General features: G+C 43.3%; 1 protein-coding gene across 3 annotated transcripts in view; it reads right to left on the reverse strand.

Moving 5' to 3' along the window:
- Positions 1-18,716, reverse strand: part of REEP1 (receptor accessory protein 1) — a 111,349-nt gene that overhangs the window by 34,295 nt on the left and 58,338 nt on the right. For all 3 annotated transcript variants that reach the window (XM_059188301.1, XM_059188302.1, XM_059188303.1), the window contains exon 3: positions 6,620-6,696. In XM_059188301.1, the coding sequence (XP_059044284.1) occupies positions 6,620-6,696 (77 nt within the window). The remainder of the gene's footprint in view (positions 1-6,619; positions 6,697-18,716) is intronic.

Here is an 18,716-nt window from a genome sequence, read left to right on the forward strand (position 1 = left end):
CGAGACCCAGCTGCACAGACGCCTCTTCTGCAGGCCTCCAGACCCCTCCGGCCACCACTGGTGAAGGGTGTGCACACTTGCCAACACAGAGCAAAAGCCCAAAGCTGCCTTTTTTTCCCCGTCCTTTTTCTAAGATTTTATTTTTTATTTTTATTTTTATTTTTTTTTAAGATTTTATTTATTTGAGAGAAAGAGAATGAAAGAGAGAGAGAGAACACAAGACGGGGGAGGGTTAAAGGGAGAAGCAGACTCCCCACTGAGCAGGGAGCCCAATGAGGAACTCAGTCTTGGGACTCCAGGATCATGACCAGAGCCAAAGGCAGAAACTTAACAGAATGAGCCACCAGGTGCCCTAAGATTTTATTTTTTTAAGTAATCTTTACACCCAACGTGGGTCTCAAACTCACAACCCTGAGATCAAGACTTACATGTTCCACCAACTGAGCCAGCCAGCACCGGCTGCTCCTCCCCCATGATCCCCCCCACTCTCCTCACCCAAGGCTTCTTTTCAAAGCAGGTTCTTGTTTTCTCTTTTTGTCAAAGCAAGCCAGGGACCCAGGTTCTCTCCAGCAACCACACTGCAGCCATGCTTGGCAACTGCTGGGGCTTCCTGCAGGGTTCCACTTTCTGCGGTGGGAGACCGGGCTCCAGCTACAGCCTGCAGGGTCAGATGGCCATGGCCCTCTGAGCCCTACACCCAGCCACCGACTTTTCACTGGTGGCCAAGAAGGCACAAACTCCTGGAGGATTTAGAACAGGGAGGAGCTAACCAAGAATCTCCAGACAGAATCAAAGCCTCCCCTTCTTGGCTGTCTTTTTGGTCCCAAAAGAGGCAGGGATAGGAGCCAGCAAAAAGGATGCTACTCACCCTAATATAGTCTACGGCAGGTGAACAGATTCATGCCAAGAGAAGAGTTCAGAGCGCAGGTAACCTACAATCCTGGAGTCAGAAGTCCTGAGTACTATTCATTCATTCATCACATGAACACTTACCTGCTCCAACACGTGTTAGCTTGTGCTGAGCACTGAGGACACAATGGTGAATAAAAAGACTGATCCCTGCTCTCTTGGGGCTCTCAGTCTAGTGGGAAACAGATTAAGAGTGTCTTGTATCTTTGGAACTGATGGTCCAGGCAGAAAAACAGAGACTGATCAAAGAACTGCAAAAGACACAGAACAGCAACTAGAGAGAAGTGTCAAAATGGGCCTCTGCCAGCCCATGTGGTGCCTTTGTATGCCAGCCCCTTCAACTGAAGGCAGTCCTGCGAGCACAACTAGTGAACAGGGCTCATTTGAATTTCAGCCCCACCTGCCACCTTGGCCAGATATCTTGTGCTATATACAACCTGTGCAACAATACTTGGCTCTTCTGCTGTGTACTAATACCATGTCTTTTTATTTTCTTTATTCTAATGCTTTGGCATCTTGGGGCCTTCCTGACTCTGAAGAGACTGTCCCTCCCTAGGTTAGCCAATTTTGAAGGATAGGAAACAACTCGCCCACAAACAAGCCTTTCAAATGTAAACCAACCAATCCAGAGCCCATATCCCAACCACCTCCTTTAGGAGCTCTCACACTCTGGGCCACTCTCCAGCTGCTCTAATCACTCCGGGGCCAGGTACCAGCCAACAAGGGACAGCCCCAATACCCCAGAGCCCATAGAAATTATTCAGACTAGTTGGTCCTAAACATGTTTACTCTGCCTTGCCTGTTCCTTCCATGGAAACCACCATAAGGATTCTTGCCTACACTTCCTACCTCTGCTTCTTGCCTGACCTCACGCATGCCGTGCCTCCTGTTTCTAGGGACCTGTGAGTTTAACAGCCTGCTCCCTTCATGACAGTCATTCCTGAGTCTGTGCGTCTTACCATACTGGATTAAAACAAATCCCGGGTACCCTTAGAACATGATCCCCTGAGAGAAAAGGACACCCACACTAGTCTGAAGAATCAGAGAAGTAAATTCTTCCCACTCATGCTCTCGCCCCCCCCCCCCCCATAACGCAGCTGAAAATAAAGAGTGATTTCTGGCAAGTCAGTTCAGAGCCTTCAGCTCTCACACAGACTCCCAAATCAGCAGCTCCAGCCACTCTGCTTTCCTCACCGAGGTCCCTGGTCCGCTGCCTTTGGCCTCTGGCAGGCTCTTGCTGAATACTCCCTCTGCAACTCCAGGACACTGACATGTCAAGACTGCTGAATGTTTCACAGCCATCAGACAAGAGGCTGAAGGAACAGAGGCATGATTTTCCCACACTGGAACTCTCCACTGATTATTAATGAAGGAAATTTTGTCTTGAAAACAACTATTTACCAGCCCCAAGGGGAAGGCAAATGAATCTAGCAAGCTCAGGCATCAGTACAAGATACACAGTCCCAAGGGATCTATCACACGGCACTGCTTTTGTTGGCTATGTGAAAGATGTTTTTGTAGCAGGTAATATATGCATATAGTTTTTAAAAATTCAAATGTCCAAAAGAGTATACAACAAAGAGTCTTTGCATCCCAGACTTTTAGTCCCTTTTCCAAAAGCAAAAGCATTATCAGTAGTAGACTTCAGACACCTAAGATAGACAATCACGTGGGTATATGTGACTCCTTTAGCAACCCCAAACACACATGGTAATATTCGATAATCCCTTTCCCACACCACACTTCCCCCATTGAGAACACACACACATATACATACACCCCTGATAGTATACTTTGGGGGATGATCTCGAGCTGTCCCTGGAATCATCACTCCAGAACCAGGCCCTTGTGAGGTATCATAAGGGTCTCCCAGTTGAGCCACTCAGACCCTGTTACCCAGAGGCCTTGGGTTTGCTTGGCTCTACCAATGCAATTGCCACCAACCAGCTGAAGGTGAAGGAGAAGTCACCTTCCCCTGACCTACCGCTGTCCCAAAAGGCGGAGAAGGACCATGCTCGTTCCTTGATGATAAGTCTTTGAACTGTCCTGACTGCTAGGATATATTTGCCTCCCCAGATACAGGTGCCCTGGAGTGCATGGGGGAGGTGAAGGCTCCCACCCTTCCGATGATATACCTTCACACTCCTGAGGGGTAACTTTCCTCAGAGGCTTGGACACGTGATGAAATTGCCAAAGCACATGCAATTAATGTGCACAGAAAATTTATGGAAGAACACACAAGTAACTTTTTAACAGTCACATCCCTGAGGAGAGAGAATGAAGGCCTGGGGGACGAGGGCCTCACTTTTTAGTGTACGGTTTCAATTTCATTTTGCCATGTGATACAGTGTTTTGTAAATGTTAAAAAACTAGATGAAATCACCTATGGATGTTGTGAGAGAAGCAACCATCCTCTGTCTCCTGTGACCAGATATGACGGCTGTTTACATCAATAGAAAGTATAAAGAAGTTAACTATGACGAGAAAACTGCCCTAGGGGAGGCGTAGAAAGAGGGCAATGGGGAGGAGCGAGAAGGGAGGAGAGGAGGAAGATAAAGGAAAAGGGCCATCTCCAATCCTGGAAGTGAACCAGTGTTAAAGATGCTTCCCAAGAAGCCAGAAGGTGCCTCCAGGAAGAACAGAAGCTTCACTCTCTCACTCTCTCAATCTCTCTCTCTCATTACAGAGAGTGCAGAGCTGCCAAGCTGGTGTCCATGTCCCTGAAGGGGGGAAATAGGGCTCTGTCTGTCTGATCAGCTTGTTCTGTGCCACTCCCTGAGCAAGAGGCAGGAGGGAGTGGGAAGACTCTGCCCAAAGACAGCTGTGACCTGCAATGCCTTCAGGTTCGCAGAGAAAGAGAAAGCAGGTTGAGGGCAGGACCAGACTGTGGGCTAAAGCAGGCAGTGAAGGTTCCCGACCTCTTTCTTGCAGAAGATGGATAAGACCCTCACTTCCCATACATAAACCACTGGACAGCTCTTGCTACAACTGGGCCAGCTGAGTCCTCTACACGGATTAGGAAGAGAGGGAGTCTATCTGCACCCACACACAGGCACCCAAATCCCAGGTATCAGAGGTGGTGGTGGGCAGAATTTTGGTCCCGTGACCTTCTCATCCTCATGTTACCCCCACAAATATGTTCCCTTCCCATGGCAAAAGGGATCCTGAAGATATAATTGAGATTATCAGCCAGCTGGCTTTAAAATAGGGACATTATATTGGATTATTAAGGGTAGGTCTAATCTAATAACATGATCCCTTAAAAGCAGAAGTCGAGCTCTTTCTCTGGCCAGCAGCAGAAGGCAGAGATCTGAAGCTTGAGAAGGCTCTAACAGGCACTGCTTCAGCTTGAAGCTGAAGTGGGAGGTACTGTCAAGGAAATGGGGACCTCAGTCTTACAGCCATAAGAAACTGAATTCTGCCTACTCTCCAAATAAGCCTGAAGTGGCATCTCCCCCTGAGTCTCCAGAGAAGAGCCCAGGCTGGCCCATACCCTGACTTTGGCTTCGTGGGTCCCTGAGTGGAGGACTCAGTGGATTCTACCTGGACTTCTGACTCACAGAAGCTGAAATACTTAATTTCTGTGGTTTCAAACCTCCTAAACCTGTGACAATTTGTTACAGCAGCAATGGAAAGCTGATACACTCCCCCCAAATCAAAATCAAATCAATTCCAGAGATAGCTGATAAGTATTAAGTATGAAACTCTGAAGTCCCAGGGCCATGAGTAAAAATATATTCCAATTACCAGGGACAGCACACCCATCACTAGACCAGATTTCCACTTGGCTAAGAGCAGTGAGACAGAAATACCAATACCTCTGGAAAGAGCTCATAAGACTAACACTAGTCCCCCACAATATTCACGAGGAGGAATAGGAGGACAGCAGGAGGCCACCCAGCACTGCACACAGGACATTGTTCAGAAGAAAGACCAGAGGACATAAGGAGCTGGCCGTCATGTTTAACTGACGACACAGTCCTCACGGGGCCTGGCCTGTTTCCTTCATCTCCCCATGGGGTACAGGAACCTCCCCAATGAAGCTCTACCCAAAATGGGGCCTTACTCCTGGTACCAGACCCTGAAGCCTGGGGAAGACAAAGGATGGCTCAGCAGAGCTCCTTCTCCACTCCTGGAGACTCCTGGAGACTTAGCCCCATCCTGAGTCTGTGGTTTATTGGGGCACATGGCACCAACATTATTTATTAGATAATCCACATTTCTTCCCTACACAGTGGCTGAGACATCTATGTCTCCCAGAGGGGATGAAAACCAGCCTCCTTTTGGGGGAAGACTACACACTAAGGTCTTTAAGACCATTGATCCAAAACAAGATTCACAGAAGTGGTATTCGGGTCTCATTCTTGGCCTATGACATCCCAGAGGGTAAGTTCATACTGAAGCTCTTTGGGTAAGGAGTTTCTCCAAAATGGAAATATTTTTATTATTCTTTCTGATGATAATTGATCATGGTGAAACATTCATACAACATAGCCTAATAAAAAACCAACCCCATGATTCCAAGTTGTAGAAGTAAATCTGGTTAACGAATGGGTATTTCTGAATTACTTTTAGTACTATACATTTAGTATACATTCACATGTGGTACAGAGAAAGTTAGGCCCATTAAGGAGAAATAAGATGCTACACATTATCTACAGCCTCTTTGACCTTCGAAGATGCAATATATCAGGGCACCTGGGTGGCTGAGTGGGTTATAAAGCCTCTGCCTTCGGCTTGGGTCATGATCCCAGGGTTCTGGGATCCAGCCCTGCATCAGGCTCTCTGCTTAGCAGGGAGCCTGCTTCCTCCTCTCTCTCTCTGCCTGCCTCTCTGCCTACTTGTGATCTCTGTATGTCAAATAAATAAGCAAAATCTTTAAAAAAAAAACATGCAATATATCAATGCATGGATCTAGCTTATAATTTTTACTTGTTCCATTGCTATAACAGTGGCATTGTTTATAAGGAAAAAAGTTTTCCATCGAAAGGGGATTGATTAAATTATAGTCTGTCTATACCAAGAAATTCCATGCAGCCATGTAAAAAACAGGGAGATCTAGGGTGCCTGGGTGGCTCAGTGGGTTAAAGCCTCTGCCTTCGGCTCAGGTCATGATACCAGGATCCTGGGATTGAGCCCTGCATTGGGCTCTCTGCTCAGCAGGGAGCCTGCTTCCTTCTCTCTCTCTCTCTCTCTCTCTCTCTGCCTGCCTTTCTGCCTACTTGTGATCTCTCTCTGTCAAATAAATAAATAAAATCTTAAAAAAAAGAAAGAAAAAAGTATATATGTATGTATATATGTATATACATAAATATGTTAAAAGTATATACAATGGTGAACAGTAGTTATAGTGAGAGTGAATGGTCCTTGAGAGAAACCTAGTTTTATTCGTCAAAGGGAAACTTGTGTATACCGTTTCTTCCCTTTGGTGTTTTTTTTTTGTTTTGTTTTGATATATAAATGCTTCCTTACCAACTACATTAGTTGGGGAACTTTATTTATTTTGTCCACCATTATATCATTATATTATAAGAATAATACCTGCTCTTATAAGGTCATTGAACAAATATTTACTTGAAGAGCAACTTTATAGATTTAATGTATTAAAACTATCCCAGTAAGACTGAGACTGCTTTTAGAAATTTCCTACCTCTCCATTGATACTGGGCAACATCTTCCCTTGAAAAGTCCCATGTCCTGGAATACTTACCAACAAAGGAAGATGTCGGTGAATGTCTCTGCTGTGGTAAAAAGTGCAAATATAATCCAGTACATCATCCATTTGACCTGTTGAAAGAGAAAACAAAAAAGCTAGTAGATAAGGTCAAGGATAAATGGCTGGCTGCCGAACAACAAGGACAAGAGGCTCAGACAGTGGATGCTGAGGCATGCCCAGCCAGTATATCCTGCATTTATAACCCCTTCTTCCTGTCCTTCCACAGCTTGGTTTCCAGTTCCACTCCAGACTTTGGGGCTGGAGGCAAACAAGCTACTTCCACAAATAATCCAGACTCAAGGTCAAAGTAGATCCTGGTGACAATCTAGGCTTCATGTGAGCCAGGGAGACCAGCAGACTAGGAGGGACTCAGGATTCAGTTAGGCCATCTTACCAAGACTAACACCACATTAGTAGACTCTCCAAGTCTTTTTTTTTTTTTTTTTTTAAGATTTTATTTATTTATTTGACAGAGAGAAATCACAAGTAGATGGAGAGGCAGGCAGAGAGAGAGAGAGGGAAGCAGGCTCTCTGCTGAGCAGAGAGCCCAATGCGGGACTCGATCCCAGGACTCTGAGATCATGACCCGAGCCGAAGGCAGCGGCTTAACCCACTGAGCCACCCAGGCGCCCGTAGACTCTCCAAGTCTTAACAGAGATATACTTTGGAAGGACCTTTAGTCAGGCCAGACTTTCTGGAATGTGTCACTTAGGAATATTTTCCTGTGGAAAAGTCTCACATCCCCTCACAGAAACTAGATCTTTTTATTTTTTTTAATCTCTCCCATGTGACCAACCTTATGCATTTCAACTGCCTCTCTTCTCCAGTAGAGCCCTTGGACCCCTGTCTCCCAAACCACTGCAAGTCTTCCACCTGCTTCCTTTGTCTCCTGGCTTCTCCCACACCAACTCATCCTATAAACCACCCCTATGCTAGTCTTCCCAAATCAAGAATTTATCAGACTTCTCCCTGATTTAAAATCTTCCAGCCAGCAGAATGAAGTCCAAATTCCTTAGCCTGCTCCATGTACTGTCTGGTGATGGTGGAATAAGGCATTTGACGAACCCTCCTGCTAACAATGATAACAAACTCTGAACAAAATATTTAAAAACAACTCCTTGAAGCCACTAGAAGGCTATCAAAAGTTGGTAGAGTTGCGGGTCCATATCTGGGCTCTTTACTCTGTCCCACTGGTCTATGTGTCTGTTTTTGTGTTACCCATGCTATCTTGGTGATCACAGCTTTGTAATAAGGCTTGAAATCAAACGATGTGATGCTCCCAGTTTTGTTTTCTTTGTCAACATTTCCTTAGCAATTTGGGGTCTCTTCTGGTTCCATACATATTTTAGGATCATTTGTTCCAGCACTTTGAAAAATGCCGCTCTGTGGTCAACTAATCTTCAACAAAGCAGGAAAAAATATACAGTGAAGAAAAGTCTCTTCAATAAATGACACTGGGAAAATTGGACAGCTATGTATAGAAGACTGAAACTTGACCATTTTCTTACACCATATACAAAGATAAATTCAAAATGGATAAAAGACCTCAACATGAGGCAGGAATCTATGAAAAATCCTAGAGGAGAACATATGCAGTAACCTCTTCAACACTGGCCACAGCAACTGTTTTCAAGACATGTCTCCAAAGGCAAAGGAAACAAAAGTAAAAATGAACTTTTGGGACTTCATCAAGATCAAAAGCTTCTGCACAGCAAAGGAAACAGTCAACAAAACAAAGAGACAACCCACAGAATGGGAGAAGATATTCACAAATGACACTACAGACAAAGGGTTGATATCCAAGATTTATAAAGAACTCCTCAAACTCAACACTCAAAAAACAGATAATCACGTCAAAAAGTGGGCAGAAGACATGAACAGACACTTCTCCAAAGAAGACATACAAATGGCTAACAGGCACATGAAAAAATGTTCATCATCATTAGCCATCGGGGAGATTCAAATCAAAACCACATTGAGATACCACCTTACACCAAGTAGAAGGGCTGAAATCAACAAGACAGTAAACAACAACTGTTGGAAAGGATGTGGAGAAAGGGGAACCCTCTCACACTGTTGGTGGGAATGCAATTTGGTGCAGCCACTTTGGAAAACAGTAGGGAGATTCCTCAAGAAATTAAAAATAGAGCTTCCCTATGACCCTGCAATTGCACTACTGGGTATTTACCCCAAAGATACAGATGTAGTGAAAGGAAGGGTCATCTGTACCCCAATGTTCATAGCAGTAATGGCCATAGTAGCCAAACTGTGGAAAGAACCAAGATGCCCTTCAACAGACAAATGGATAAAGAAGATATGGTCCATATATACAATGGAATACTATGCCTCAATCAGAAAGCGTGAATACCCAACATTGCATCAACATGGACCAGACTGGAGGAGATTATGCTGAGTGAAGTAAGTCAAGTAGAGAGAGTCAATTATCATATGGTTTCACTTACTTGTGGAGCATAAGGAATAACACGGAGGACATTGGGAGATGGAGAGGAGAAGGGAGTTGGGGGAAATTGGAGGGGGAGACAAACCATGAGAGATTGTGGACTCTGAGAAACAAACTGAGGGGAGGGGGTGATGGGTTGGGTGAACCTGGTGGTAGGTATTATGGAGGGCACATATTGCATGGAGTACTGGTTGTGGTGTATAAACAATGAATCTTGAAACACTGAAAAAAAAAAAAAACACATGATTTTTTTTTTTTAAGTTGGTAGAAACTGGAAGAAAACCACAGCAGGATAGATCCACGTTGATGTGCCTGGGAACAATCCCCAGCCTGCAAATCAGGGGCAGACAGAACTCAAAAAGAAACACATAGTCTTTTTGCCTGCAGAACTGGAGAATGAAGTTTGAGATTGCAAGAGAAGCTAGAAATTAAGAGGGAAAAAATCCCAGAGAAGGAAACTATAAAGGGGAAGGCCCCCAAATCCACATATAAATTCCCCTTAAGTATTTGCCTAGCCCCTGAGTTGCACAGAATCAGGTAATACTCCAAGGTAGCTGAGGAAAAAAAAAAGCTGGAAAGCTGGAAAAAAATAAGAAGACTAGTATCTTCTCACTGTAGTAGAAACAGAGTTTAGAGTTTGAGTCTTACCAAGTGGAGGAGCTTGGTAAACATCTGGGAATTTTCACTGAAACATCTAAAATACCATACCTTAGTAATGAAAATTACATCCCAGGACTAAGAGATCAGCTCTAGGACTAAGGACAAAACTGAAATACTCCTGTCCCAGTAAACATAAAATTTAAATGCCACAAGGTCAAGATGATCTACAGAATTTAACCACCTACTGGAACAAAACTCAACATTCCTTACAAGAATTCAACATAACATTGTAATAAGATTGCAGAATATTAGGTTAATATATAAAAGTCAGGGGCACCGGGCTGGCTCAGTCAGTAGAGCCTCTGACTCTTGACCTCAGAATTGTGAGTTTGAGCCCCACATTGGGTGTACAGATTACTTAAACATAAAGTTTTTAAAAAGTCAACTGATTTCCTACATATCTGGACATATGGAACTTGAAATTAAAATCCCATTTACATTAGCAGCAAAAAAATAAATTACTGACTAATATATCTAACAAAATATGTAAAAGTTCTATGTGAGGAAAACTATAAACTTTGATGAAGGAAATCAAAGAAGATCTAAACAAATGGAGAGATATTCCATGTTCATGGATAGAAAGACTCAATATTGTGAACACATCAGTTCTTTCTTCCAAAATTAATCTACATCAAATGCTAGAAAATTCTTTTGTGGATCCCAACAAACTGACTCTAAAGTTTATGTGGAAGGGTGAAAGACCAAGAATAGCCAGTATAATACTGAACAAGAATAAAGTTGTAGGCTTGATGCTATCTCCCTTTAAGACTTAATATAAAGCTACAATAATCAAGACAGTGTTATTGCTGAAGGAATACATAAATAGATCTTAGAATAGACAAATAGAGGGGGGTTCCTGGGTGGCTCAATCAGTTAAGTGTCTGGCTCTTGATTTTGCCTCAGGTCATGATCTCAGGTTGTGCAATTAAGCCCCACATCAGGCCCTATACTCAGTGGGAAGTCTGCTTGAGAGTCTCTCTCTCCCTCTCCCTTTGCCCCTTCCTCTACTTCCCCTCTCTCTCTCTCATAAATAAATAAATCTTGAAAAAAAAAGACAAATAGAATAGAATAGACAGATATAGATACCATAATGATAGTCAACTGATCTTTGACAAAGGAGGACAGGCAATTCAATGGAGAAAGAATAGTTTTTTCAACAAATGGTGCTAGAATAACTGGACATCACATGATATAAATAAATCAGTAAATGAGTAAGAAAAGACTAAATGAATGGATCTAGACACAGGTCTTACAACCTTCATAAAAATTAACTCAAAATGGATCATAGGCCTAAAAGAAGATACAAAACTATAAAACTTCTAGAAGATAACATAGAAGAAAATCTAAGTGACCTTGGGCTTGGGAATAAGTTTTTTAATACAACAGCAACAGCATGACCCATGTAAGAAAAAATTGATAAATTGGATTTCATAAAAATTGAAAACTTCTGCTCTGCAAGACACTGGTAAGAGAATGAAAAGTCAAGCCACAGAGCAGAAGAAACTATTTTCAATACGTATATCTGATAAATAAATAATATATGAAATATACAAAGATCTCTTAAACTCTGTAATAAAAACAAACATCCCAATTAAAAACTGGGCAAAAGATCTGAACAGACACCTCACCAAAAAAAGATATACAGATATAAAACAACTTAATAACAAAGCTTTTGTTATAAAAGCTAAATTTTCTTTTACCACCACTTAACAAGACACTTATCCTAAGAACACAGGTGCAGATTCAATATTATTTTTCTTGAAAAGGTACAAATATGTTAAAGAATCTACAGGAAAAGATAGACATATAGAGTGAAGAGATGGGAGATTTCAAGGGAAAGGAAACTTTTTTTTAAAGATTTTTAAAATTTATTTGGAAGAGAGAGAGAGGGATCATGAGCGGGGTTGGGGGGAGGGTAGAGGGAGAAGCAGACTACCTGCTGAGCAGGAAGCCTGATCCAGGACCCTGGGATCATGACCTGAGCCAAAGACAGACACTTAACCAACTGAGCCACCTAGGCACCCAAGAAGGAAACTCTTTAAAAAGAACAAATGGTATCCTAGAATCGAAAAACACAATATTTTAATTTTTTAAGTTATTGAATGGAATTAAGAGTAGACTGGATGCAAAAAAATTTTTTAAAAATCTATGAACTTTAAGACAATAAAGTCAGTAAGACAGAAATCTAGACTGGAAAAAAGTGGAGAGGCTCAATACCCATGGAATAGCATCCAGCAGTCTAACAAATATGGAATAGGAATTTCACAGGAGAGTAAAAACAGAATGGGACAGAAAAAATTTTTGAACAAATAATGACTGAAAATTTCCAGAACTTATCAAAAATAGCAAATCCACAGGACCAGGGAGTTCAGCAAATCCCAAGGAAGATAAATACAAGAAAATCACACCAAGGCATATCACAGTAAAATTGCTGAAAAAGAAAGAAAATCTTGAGAGAGAGGGAGGAAAAAACATATTGCATATAGGGGAATGACAATAGATGACTTTTCATCAGAAATGACAAATACCAGAAGAAAACAGAGTAACATAGCTAAAGTGTCGAAAGAAAAAAACATGTCAATCTGGATTTCCATTTCCAGAAAAAATATCATTCAAAAGTAAAGGCAGTTCTGGTGAATGCCCATTGTTTTTGTAACTCTGAAACATGGGTCTCAACAGATTTACTCAGAAGTCTTCTTCATTCAGAAAAACAACACTGTCCCTTGGAAGCCATCTTATTTTAATCCATCAAAAGTAACTGCTGTCTGAGAGACCATATGCTGCCAAGATTACCTGCAGTAGAACAGGCTCCTTGGCAGGGGGCAAAGAAGGTCTTTCCAACTGTAACTTTCATGGGATGCTGGGAACCATGACCCAGGAATTCCAAACTGGTTTCCAGATACACTGCCAGAAGCCTGAATTCCTACTCCACTGTCTTTTTCTTTTTAGAAAGAAAAGCTCTAATAGCTTCAATTAAAAACAAAGGATAATGATGAAGAGCCTAAGTGGCTCAGTAGGTTAAGCAACCAACTCTTGGTTTTAGTTCAATTCATGATCTCATGGGTCAGGAGATGAAGCCCTGTGATGATCAGGTCAAGGGAGAATGATGGACTCTTTTTCATTTAAAAAAATTTTTTTTTGATTTGTTTGACTTTCAGACAGACATGAAACTATCACTTCCTGAAAAGCTTCCCCAACACCACAACTGCTCTGGTTTCCCTCTTGATTTTCTGGCTACCTCTGAGGTTCATCAATTCCTCCACAAGGCTTTGTTCTAGACATTCTCTCTCTCTCTCTCTCTCTCTCTCTCTCTCTCTCTTAAGATTTTATTTCTTTACTTGAGAGAGAGAGAGAGAGTGACAGAAAATGAGAGGGGAGAGGGTCAGAGGGAGAAGCAGACTCCCTGAGGAACGGGGAGCCTGATGCGGGACTTGATCCCAGGACTCCAGGATCATGACCTAAGCCAAAGGCAGTCGCTTAACCAACTGAGCTGCCCAGGCGTCCCTTGACATTCTCTTTTAACTCTAGACAAGACATTTTCTCCGGGAAAACTCTGCATTCCTCATCAGCAACCAATCACCAAATTCTGTCACTTCCACTCTGTTGAAACTATCTTCTTCTCTCCATCCTTTCTGTCATTTACTTACTTCAGACCACCAACATCTCCTATAAAATAGAACTACAGCCTTTAGCTTGGTCTCTAAACCTCTGACCCCTTACTAATCTGTCCTCCATATTCCATTCAGATTCTTAAATCTAAATTTGATAATTCTCCTTTCCAAAGTCTTCAACAGTTCCTTAATTGTTTTTAAGATGAGGCCCAAATTCCATAAATTGGCTTTCAAGTCCTTGCATGAATGAAACCCTAATTATCTCTATAAAAGCTTTCCCCCACACCAATACTTTCTTGAATTTTTCACTCAAGTTAAAAGGAACTTCTTTCAGTTCTTTGAACAGTGTACCTTCTTTTGCCTCCAGGATTCAGCCCTCAGATCTCAACCTCAATATCACTTCCTCCAGGAAGTATCCAAAGTTTGGGTAAGTAGCTTCTCCTTTCCTCTTACAGTGCCTCATACATGCTCCTTGTCATAACACTTGTTACTCTGCTTTGACAGTACCTGTCTATTCCTATGCTTTTCCTACTAGACTGGAAGCATCCTGAGAGTGGAGACAAGTTATTCTTACACATCGCTGTATCTCTAGTATCTAAAACAATTATTGGCACCTAGTAGGGATATGTTTTGAATGACTCAATTAGAACATTGACATTGTAAATGGGAAAGAAAGGATGGTTTTCACATGTTGAGAAAAGAATATACTTCAGGAAATGCTGTTTTAGGTGGCTTTTTAAGAAGAAAGGCAAAATTAGATAGCTTGCAGGGCAACAAGGGTCTGCTGAATGGATGGCTGGGTATACATAGGAGGAAAGGGGCTTACTGAAGTCAGGGCACGGTGTGATATGGAACCACTCACACCAGCAAGAGGGTAAAGAAAGAGGCGAGTTAGGGAGAAGAGATTGAGCACCATAAGGCTGAGGGGAGTCTGAGGATTCAGAACATCCACGAAGAATGTCTAACAGGTCACTGAAAAGATAAGAGCAATTCTCAGAAAGGAGGTCAAAACTATGCACAAAGATGAGGGAGCTGTGGTAAAGAGGAGACTTGAAGTGTTTACCTAAAGAAGTTTCTATCTTGCACTCCTCCACTTTAAATACTATCATGCAGGAGTGTCTGGGTGGCTCAGTGGGTTAAGCCTCTGCCTTCTGCTCAGGTCGTGATCTCAGGGTCCTGGGATGGAGCCCCGCATCGGGCTCTCTGCTCAGAGGGGAGCCTGCTTCCCCACTCTCTTCCTCTCTGCCTGCCTCTCTGCTTATTTGTAATCTCCCTGTCAAATAAATAAATAAATAATGTCATGCAGAAAGAAGAGTTTGAGAATGGTTTGTTGACCCCAAGAGGGTAAAGGGAATATGTGACTCAGAGATGGAAACCATAAATAAATTACCAGGAAATGGTTTTCCCCATCATGCCATACAGACACCAAATTATGCCAGTTTTTTTCCCCCAAGGTTTGAAATAGAACTTGCCAAGTTTGAGGGATTCTAGGTAATGCTTCCTGTCAGATGAGGGAGAGCTTGGGTAGGTGAGCACCCAGGATAGAGAGAGGAAGTTACGGCTGATTTGAGGAGTAATATTCAGGAGCAACGTCAGAGCGGATAGTTGACCGCATGACTGAGAAGTCCTTCTCAGCTGGTCAGGGGCAGGATCCAGGAGTGAGGAGATAGAGAGAAGCCAAGACCCTAAACCACAGTAAGAACATGGGAGGAAGAGCCTGGAGACTTGAATGAACCCCAGAGGTTCGTCAGACTCTTCCCCCAGGGCTCCTGGCAGCCTGCAAAAACCTTCCCCATGGGCTGGGAAGGCAGCAGGTGTAGTTACCTCCTTAGCCTTACCCCCCACCTCTGCATCCTCTCCTACACCAGCCATGCTAATACCACTTAAGTCTTTCATGCTCTCTTTAGCCTCTGAGTCCTGCTTCAGCCTCACAGAGAATCACCTATGCCTGTGACTGAGAAGGAAAAAGCATGAGCCTGGTATACAGATGGCTCTGCACCATCTGCCAGGGTGAGCTCAGCGCGGACCGCTGCACAGTCAGGGGCAGTCCGGAGAGAGCTGCAGAAGTGACAGTCCCCAGCAGGCAGAACTTTGAAGAGCACACTTATGCCTTGAGGTAATGCCTTTACACTGTCACCAGGTATAGTAACTATATTTTCTTACTTCCTGTGTTCTTGACGTTCTGGCATCTGTGGCTTCACTGGCTGGGGAGAGACTGCCCCTCCTAGGACTAACCAAGTCTTCGAGAGAGCAAAGGACATGCCCTGAAACACACCTTTCATAGGCAAACAGATCAGTCTAGAGCCCATACTCTTAAACTCCCTCTTTCATGGGGCGCTCACAGCTTGAGCCAGCTCTAATCACCCCAGAGCCCGCTAAAGTTTTTCAAATTCGCCAATCCTAAACCTGCTTGCACTGCCTAGCCTTGACCTTCCTACAGACACCACAATGCAGAGCATCACTGCCTCTGACACCTAACAGACCCAGGTGTTCCCCCAAATGGCCCTCCACGGCCTGCTGTGCCTCCTCCTTCTGGGAAAACTGTAAGAAGTTCTTCCTTCGTGGTAGTCCTTTCTGTGTTGGCATGCCCTACCATACCCGATTAAAACAAATCCCAGGTACATTTCAAACCCCAGGTAAGTACTGGCTAGATGGCAAGGTCCTTGGAAGGAACAAGACTGAAGACTGGTGTTGAAGGGGTTTGGGAGGGGTGCCTGGGTGGCTCAGTGGGTTAAGACTCTGCCTTCGGCTCAGGTCATGATCTCAGGGTACTGGGATCGAGCCCTGCATCGAGCTCTCTGCTCAGCGGGGAGCCTGCTTCCTCCTCTCTCTCTGCCTGCCTCTCTGCCTACTTGTGATCTCTGTCAAATAAATAAATAAAATCTTAAAAAAAAAAAAGGGGGGGGGGGTTGGGAATGACCTGAATAGGCCCATGGAATGTGGACCTGTGTGGCGCCTGTTCCTGCTCACCACAAGGTCCCCCATGGCACAGGAGGCCTTTGGTAATCAAATAGATGAGGTGACCAGCCCTGTGGATGTCAGCTAGACATCTTCCTCAGGATGACTGTGCGTGTCCAATGTGCTCACGTGCCAGCAGCCAAGTGGGAGGGACAAAGGGAGCAGGTGGCCTTTGCACTGTGGAATCCCTCTCACCAAGGCTGACCTGGCCACAACCACCGCTCAGAGCCCAAGTCGCTGGCAGCAGCACAAGCAAGTCTCTGATGACACCGTGTCTCATGGCCCCAGCCAGACTCCTTAGAGCAGGCTCGTCACGCCAGGCCCCTTCCCTCACAGAAGGAGAAGCAGCGTCTTTTCTGGAAGATTCACTGACTCTGCATGCGGACTTGCTTTTCCTGCTGCCATATTTCCGGCAGCCTGTAGAGTAAGCTGTGGGCTCAGTGTCCTTTTTATTTTGATGCCTGCCACCCAACACTCCTTCTAACCAAGGACCATCTTTTACAGGAAAAGAAACCCAAGACAAGAGGCTGAGGGGCTGGGGAGTCTCGATCTTACCGTGCCCCCATACACCCACTGCTCTGAGGCAGCGGACTTTAAAGTGTTGCAACAGCTATAGGAGAGTTCCGAAAGAGAGTCAGCATTCTGAGGTTGAGGCGTTGACCTGGACGATGCAGTTTCTTCTGTGAACCAGGAAGCAACACATACTTTTGCAGCTTAGCCAGAATCTAAAGGTTCAGGGAGCAAGGAACTGAGAACGGTGTTGCTTATGGGTAAGCCTACTGCCAGCTTTGTACAACTCCAGTTGTGGTTCGTGGACCAGCACCACTGGAATCACCTAAGAGCTTCTTAGAGGTGCAGCATATCAGAACTCACCCCAGATCTAATGGATCAGCACCTGCATTTTAATAAAATCCTCTAGTCATTCTACGTGCACATTGCAATTTGAGAATCACTGGTCTAACAGACTCTCAACAATTTTGTGTTTTACTTTTAAATCTCTGAGTTCTGCTGTTTAATTCTTACAGTACCTGAAGGGTGGGTGCTTTCACCAGGGATACAAAATGATTCCAGTGATGTGGAAGCACAAACAACACTCCTACCTGGCCATTTCAGAACCATGATGTCTCTAGGAAATAGATGTCTCTAGGAACTGATCCTGATTACCAGGGGGGAACAGGGTTGCTGCTACACAGTGTGGCAGGAGGGAAGGTAGATGGAAATTAAGGAGCCTCTGGAGGGATCTGGGTGGGATCCCTTGTGTGAGCGAGTACCACCTTGCTCAGAGCTAAGAGTCAATGGATCATCACTATAACCTTTCACAGGCAAGACCTTTGCTAAGGCCTCCAGCTTCCCACAAAGGAAGACTCGGGCCACAGCCCTGGGTAAGGAATCCCACTCACTAAAGCTCTAACTGAAGACAAAAAGAACATGAATTAGATGGTAGAAGAGGGAAGTAATAGGAAAAATTGTGAAAAGTTTAGAACGGATATCTGTAGAATGCTAGATGTTGTCTAGAGCCTCCTGAATTATCCTTCTTCTATAGGTGTCTTGTTTTTCAATATCTTTGAGCTATTTTACAACTTTGTAAGTTACAGAAAACTGATTGCAATGCAAAGGATTTTATCTAGAGGTGCAAATAAATTTTGTCCAATGGAAGTGCAATTGATCACCCCACCCTCCTCCAAAATCAGCTGAATATCTACTAACAAATTCATTTAATCATTCCTGATTTCTTAGATACATCTGCTCTTTGGAGTCTCCTTTGTATTTTTTTTTTGAAACACCTTTATTGGTTCCCTTATTAATTAATGAGTTAAGTAAAACTTTCAACATGTGTCCTATGACCCAGCAATTGCACTACTTTATTTTTGTACAAGAGTCATGATTTGACCCTTTTAAAAAATCATCTTTTAACAAAAGACATGAATGCCAGCTATGAACTCAAGACTACTTGCATGACTAAGAACTATAACTTCTATCCATATTTTCGTCCTTTCTGTATCATGTATAGATTTAAATATTTTAACTAGTTTTATTTTTATGTATTCTCTTTCTCGCCCTCATATAGCATATGTCTATATACTATAGGGGTATGCCAGTGATGGTTCACTTGACAATTTAATTTTTAGAGTGCTGAATATTAAGATCAGAGCCAGAGGAGGAGAGGTCTTTGCCAGAGATACTGGACTGGTGCTGGACTCAGCTGAAAAAAACTGGACTTACCAAGTACATAAATCACACAAAATTCTTGTTGGAAATTTTTTTACAGTCAAAATATGGTCAAAGGAGTAGATGTGGGTGCTGAGCAGCCAAAGATATAACTGTAATCTGTATCTGTATCTATATTTATTTGTTTTTACTACCAACGTCCAATGCTATTTAATTTGGGGACAGTCTTCTA

Source organism: Mustela lutreola, chromosome 9 (assembly GCF_030435805.1).
Source record: "Mustela lutreola isolate mMusLut2 chromosome 9, mMusLut2.pri, whole genome shotgun sequence".
Taxonomy (NCBI): domain Eukaryota; kingdom Metazoa; phylum Chordata; class Mammalia; order Carnivora; family Mustelidae; genus Mustela; species Mustela lutreola.